The following is a 6,709-nucleotide window of genomic DNA, read 5'->3' on the forward strand; positions in this document are numbered from 1 at the left end:
GGAAAGAGCAGGAGGGTTTCCCATCCCCCCTTTTTGCCCTGTGGGATGCAGGAGCTGCTGGAGTCAGTGGGGAAAGCAGGACTTGGCAAATCTCTCCCATAACAACTCAGAAATGTTTTAGAGATCAAAGCTGGGTTTGGTTGGGGTTTTGTTTCTCTTAAGCTCAAGCTATGAGCCTGGTTTGGGTTGGAAGGGACCTTTGAGATCATCCAGTTCCATCACCTTCCATGACATCTTCCACTATCCCAGGTTGCTCCAAGCCCTGTCCAGCCTGGCCTTGGCCTATTTTTAATGCCAATTCATTCATCAGCAGGATCACATTGCAAGTCAGGCAATAAAGTCAAGTTTGCTCCTGCACATCCAGCTGCAATTCCTGCTTTAGGAATGCAGGATGTCCATGTAGCCTGACAAAACCCCAAGATGTCTTCCTAACTGGTTTTGGATTTTTATTTTATTAGGAGCATTTCCAATCCTGCTCTTACCCCACAGAGCAAAGCTGACTGGAATAGATGGGAGCATCCTTCCCTCCTCCAGGACAGCTCCAGGCTGGCCCTAATCCTGGTTCAACCCAGCTCATCCTTTCCCTGAGCTCTGGGGAGCAGCAGCTCCTCCAGACCTACTCCTGAGATCCCCTCCAAACCCATGAACTGTGAATTTTGTCAACCCCAGAGCTGTCAATCCTACTCCAGCTCGTTTTCCACAAGTTTTTTTGGCAAAGTCCCAACTGCCACTCTGAAAAGGGACCCAAAATACAGCTCTGGTGGCAGACATCCACTTTTCCTTCAATCCACCTCTCTTTGTTAGCTGGGAAAGAGCCAGCAGGACCAAACATACAGATCAGTTCCTTTTTCTTTGAAAAAAAAAAAAAAAGAAAGGCTTTTCCCAGCTCTTTAACTCTCGTTTCTTAGGTGGCTCTGCCAGTGAGGCAATCAAAGAGCTCTTGTTCCATGGGATTTTTGGAAAGATCCCAATTTACAACCTGCTGCTAGGACACTGCTGAGCCTTGATACCACAGCTGGAATCTGTGATTTTACCTCTCCTTAAAAGCTCAGGACTCTGCCAAAGATGAGCTGAGCAAGAAAAGGGTGAAGGAGCCTCAACAAAGTCAACAGATCCAGATAATCCGAAAGAAATTAAGATTTTGTAGGATGGGGCTTTTGTTCCAAAATGAGTTCCATAATCCTGATTTCCCCCAAAAAGTGTTCAGCAGCAGGAAAATGCTGACGCAGTTGGGCAGCACATTAAGTGTAGGGCTGGAGTTGGAACTTCTGTCTTTTCCCAAGGCCTGCAGCAGCATCCAGCATCAAGTGGGAATCTCAGGAGGGTTAACAAGGCCCAGTGGGTTGGGACAACCCCTGAGATAAGTCCAGGCTGGATACTGGGAAAAATTATTCTGGTGAGGGTGGGCAGGCCCTGGCACAGGGTGCCCAGAGCAGCTGGGGCTGCCCCTGGGTCCCTGGAAATGGCCCAGGTTGGACTTTGGGGCTTGGAGCAGCCTGGGACAGTGGAATGTGTGGGAGGGTGGGACTGGATGGGACTTTAAGGTCCCTTCCTACCCAAACCATTCCAGAATTCTGGGATTTAATGCTTGTCAGTTGTGCCCTGGCTCAGGCTCTTCCCAAATGAAATGACTGAAAACAGCAGCAAGTGTTTTCCTGCTCTGGGTAAAGCTTAAAGTATTCAATTTCTAGTAAGACTCTCATTGATTTGGGCTGGAGAGTTGCTGGTTTCCTCTTAAATGGTTTATTTTTTTTATTGTCTTGACTTTATCAAGTCCTCACTGTAAGAAAGCTTCCCTCACTGTCACAAAGCTGGAAAACCATAAATTCTGTAGCCAGGGTAGATTTCAAATGTTGTGATTTCCAAAAAAGAAACGGGCTTGGCCTTCATCCTGGGAAGATGGGTTTCTCTGGAAGGACCCTGAGGCTGAGCAATGTCAGGAAACTCCGAGGCAGCAGGGCTCAGCATCCTGGAGCCATGGATGGCAAATCCTGGGCTCTTCTCCCAAGCCTGTTGTGAGAACCTTGTGGGAACGGGTAGGAAAACTCAGGGGAGTAGGGGAGCTGAGGGAAATCCCCCATCAAAAAGCTGTGCATGCAGCACTTCCCTGCCTTGCTGGGGATTCTCTGGGATGCCCATGGCTGTGGGATGAAGAGGGAATGCCAGCCCTGGGATGAACATCCCCTTCTCCTTGCTCTTGCCCCCGCAGGTCGCGTCTCCCACGGACACGAGCAACTTTGACAGCTTCCCAGAGGACAGTGACGAGCCACCCCCTGACGACAACTCAGGATGGGACATAGATTTTTAATGTTCTTTCTCTTACCTGCTTCTGCCTTGCTGAGGACAGCTTTTCCTGGGACGTGGCTGCCAGCGGAACGGGAAGACCGGAACGGGGGAGGATTCGTGCTCGGGGTCACCACGATGCCTTGATTGATGCTGCTCCAGTAACTCCAGTGGCATTAGGACTTCTTGCTTAGTGACAATAGTGCTCTCCATGTTTTCTGTTGGAACGTGACCTGGCTTGGGCACGGTGGTCCTGGCACAGAGCCTTGCTCTGGCACAGAACTCCTCTTCTGTGGCCACAGAGATCCTGGCCCACTCCTGATTAGCAGAGTGAGAGATCCGTAGAGTAAGAGGCACTTAATTCCAGCTGCTTTTTCCCTAGGATCAGTAGTAACTTATGAAGTGCTGCAGCTACTCCAGTGCAGGATTTGGGCTATTCCCACCCTCTGAGCTCCGCAGGGCAGCGCTGGAGCCCGGGAGGAGCACGGGCAAAGCGCTCCTGTCAAAGCAGTGGGGAATGTGTCCTTTTCCTTCCCTAGCAGTATTCCTGACGAGACTGAATGTTCCCTTTCCTCTTTGTTTTGGAAACATTTTAGCTCAGCCTGGTCAAACAAAAGCACAACTGCTGCAGATGCTGTCGAGGCAGAGGTTGGGTCGCTTCCCTCACGTGGCAGCACCACCTTTGGGCTTCAGTTCTCCTTTCCCTTGGTACCAACACATGCATGGAAAGAGAAAATCATGGAATGAATCCATTGTACATCCACTGATCTGTTCTACATCCACTGATCTGTTCTACATCTGTTGATCCATTGTACATCCATAGATCCATTTCACATCCATTGATCCATTTCGCAGCGCTCCAGTCACGGCCCTGAACAAAGCAACAGCAGCCCACCAGTGTGATCAGGTATAAAATTAAGGATAAATTGGATCTTTTGGGGCTCAAAGGGAAAAACATGAGACCTGTGATGTCCTCTCGAGGTGCTACATCCATCCCTCACCTGGGAAGAAACCTGTCCCTGACCCTTCCTGTCAGGAATATGTAGCAGAGGCTCCGTTCTGCCTTTTGGTGATTCCATGTCTCCATGTCTGGATCTCTTCCATGTTTAAAGAATCTCATTAAAATAGAAATCCTGGCTCTGGTGGAACACTGCCAGTAATCCTGATGCCTCTGCAGGCTGAGGAGCTCCACGGGAAAGTCCGTGGAGTTCAATGGGAAGTGGATATTGGAAGATCCCTTTGAGCTCTCCAGCATACCAGGTCCACGTGACTGTGTTTAACATAGGGATGGCCAAATTCATATGGAAAAAAGAACTAGGGAAAACAATATTATCAGGATATGCTTTTCCCTCACTTCTGCTTTTCCTTTGCTTGAATTCCCTCCTCTGGTTTATAGGATGCAGCAGAGGGATCCTGTCCCGGGTGCCCATTTGTTCCATACACACAGGACTGAAAGTTTATCCCATTATCCAACAGGAAACATCAGCTTTGGGTCTCTCTGAGACACCTGGCCCCCAAAAAATCACAGAATCATGGAATGGTTTGGGTTGGAAGGGACCTTAAAAGTCCTCTCATTCCAGCCGCTGCCATGGGTGAGCAGGTGCTGCCTCCTTTCAATCTCAGCTGCCAAGAGCTGCCCGTGGAAAGATCAAGTCTTGCTGACAAGGACTTTCCCCACAATTTACATGGAAAAGGTCTGTTTGAGCAGTGAAAAATTCCTTCCCTGATGCCGAGTCCCAACTCTTTTGCATGTTTTCCATTAAAGGATGTAATCAAAAGGGCATTTTGACAGCGTGGGCCGTGTCTGCTGTTCAGCATGAGCTGGGTTGTGTGACACCTTTGAAACCAGTCTGTGGCTCTGGAATTCCCTCTGTTTCCCAAAGGGTGAGGCCACACCTCTGGCACAGTCACTTCTGCTGTTCTTTAACCATTAAAACTTCGTTTGCCTTCAAAATCACAGGGAAAAGGCAGCACCTGCTGGCTTTTCCACCTTTCTGCAAGGGATGGACAGCACTGAGAGCCAAGGCTGAGCACGAGGGCTAAAACATTCTCCAGGCATCTTACACAGGCCTAACAGCCAAATGCTTCCCTCCTCACATCCCCCTGGACTTTCACTCCATGGGGACAGCTTCCTGTAGGAATTTGTCCCAGGATGGTGACACCTGATGCAGTTGGCAGGCAAGGAGGACAAAGCACCACAAGGATTTGGGGATCAGCCTGAAAAAGTGACAGGAAGGAGGGTCTGGAATGGGCTGAGCAGTTGGGTTTCTTTTTCCTGTCCTTTTTTTTTTCCTTGTGCCAGGCATGGGAATTGACACCTGCAGCGTGCACTGTGCTGAATCTGAGTTTATTTTGATATCAAACACCTCACTCGACTTCCATGGCCTCTCCTGAGCATTAACACTTTGCATATGTATATGATAAGCCTTCAGTTATAATAATATATTTAAGTTGCTTTATATATATATCTCTATATATCCACAACAAGGGATTGCCTCTGTGTTTCCACCTCCTGTCCTTATTTGTTTGTCTCCTTTCCTGATCTATGGGATGACAGCGTTTTTAGGGAAGGGGGAATCGGCTCCCATGTTTCCAGAGGGGGCTTTGAGTGGTTTTGTGGCTTCTCCTAGAGCTGCACTGCCCACAGCAAACTCTTCTTCTTCAACAACAGGACCACGAGCAGATATTTCTGTAAATAGGTATTTTCGTGTCGATGTTTTGTGGGTCACACAGGACTTTCTGTTCTTTTCCAGTTCCATGGCATTATTCCTTCATTTCCTTATTTGTAATGTAATGTTTTTAGGTCGAGGTAGACTTGAATTAATGTCATATTTGTCAGTATGATTAAACTTTCTGTCAGCTGTCCTGTTCACCCACCCGTCCCATAGTTCTAGAACGTCACTGGCTATCTGGCATTGTTGCAAGTGCCTTAAATCCATGGCATCTTATTGAGAAAAAGAAAAAAAAGAGACAAATTTGGTGTTATGCTGCATGACAAAGACAAACACACCTCAAACTGTCGTCCTTTCTTAGCTTGCTGCGTTTTACAGTTCTTTCTGCTACCGATTTCTACGCCTTTATTATCTGATCTCGATGAATTCCAGAAATGATGACGTCGTTCTCTGATTTCTGTTCAATGTACCAGAGCTGTGTATCTGTTAATGAGATACAGAGTCATTTCTGTGAAATGTATAAATGTGATGTGCGGGTCAAATTAATCTCTGACATCCTAGCAGTCCGTAGACAGGTATTCCTGTTTTGCTAAGCTCTGCAGATCCCACCCATCCGTGCTGTCCCACACAGCCACCCCCCTGGGGAATCTCCCACCTGGGAAAAATCCTCCCTGGCAGCATTTTCCTGACCTGAAACCCCCGTGCAAAGACGAGGCTCCTTTGCACCACTCAACCAAACAGGATCTGTGCTTTTCCCTGCCCCTTTCCCTGCATCCACGGGGATGAGCCCTGGGAGCTCCTCCTGCCTCCCCAGCCCTGACACCGAGACTTGGGCGCTTTTAGGGCTTTCTCAGAAAAAGGGGAAATTCCCATTTGGAGTTGCCTCTCCACCCAAGTCCTGATTTACGCTTGTTTTACCCCAGCCCTTTGTTTTATACGCTGATTTTCTCTCCTTCCATGGCAGAGGCTTTGTTTGTCGGGCCGATGTCGGTCACGCCCCGACCATCGGCTGCTTGCACTCTTTGGATGTTGACTGAGGAACTTTTGGGTTTGTTTTGTTGTTTTTTGGTTTTGTTTTTTTTTTCATAAACTTCCATGGCTTTTGTTTCGCTCTGTACTCCCCCTGCAGCTGTAATTGCCGAGTGCCTGTTGTATACTTTATAGAGTTGAAATAAAAATAATTACTTTTGAACGGCTGTCTGTGGGTTTCTTCCAGAGCAGGAGACGAGTTTGGGAGAGATCTTCTGGATGGTGGTGAAATCTGGCTCCCACAACTGGTTGTCCAGAGCAGCTGGGGCTGCCCCTGGATCCCTGGCAGTGCCCAAGGCCAGGTTGGACATTGGGGCTTGGAACTCCCTGGGATAGTAGAAGGTGTCCCTGCCCATGGCAGTGGGTGGCACTGGATGGGCTTTGATGTCCCTTCTAACTCAAAATCATTCTATGATTTGATGATGACACAGAGGTGAGCAAAAGCTGGGAGAAAGGAGCAGCAAAACATCCTCTCAGGAGGGGAATAAATGTGGCAACAGCCCGAGGAGGAGCTGGCAGTCATCACCAATCATTCTGCGGGATTCAGCAATCGCAGGTCAAAGTTAATAATGCAATAAAAGCCTCAGGGTGACGTGGCCCTCACCTGAAACTGCCGGGGGAACCCCGAGATTTCAGGGCGAGGCGTGGCTCTCGTTATTCCAGGCTAAAAATAGGGAAGGAAGGAGGGGTGGCAGGGCTGTGCCGGGGATGTCGCCCGGCCATGA

The 6,709-nt window shown here is 48.6% G+C and overlaps 1 protein-coding gene across 1 annotated transcript in view; it reads left to right on the top strand.

Annotated features, from left to right (window-relative positions):
- The window catches only part of PRKG1 (protein kinase cGMP-dependent 1), a 286,803-nt gene extending 280,656 nt beyond the window's left edge, over positions 1-6,147 (top strand). The window contains exon 17 of the mRNA XM_014310283.2: positions 2,210-6,147. Within this exon, the coding sequence (XP_014165758.1) occupies positions 2,210-2,308 (99 nt within the window). The 3' untranslated portion in view covers positions 2,309-6,147. The remainder of the gene's footprint in view (positions 1-2,209) is intronic.
- The last annotated feature ends 562 nt before the right edge of the window (positions 6,148-6,709 follow it).

The sequence above is a fragment of the Geospiza fortis genome, unplaced genomic scaffold (assembly GCF_000277835.1).
Source record: "Geospiza fortis unplaced genomic scaffold, GeoFor_1.0 scaffold284, whole genome shotgun sequence".
In the NCBI taxonomy this organism is placed as follows: Eukaryota; Metazoa; Chordata; class Aves; order Passeriformes; family Thraupidae; genus Geospiza; species Geospiza fortis.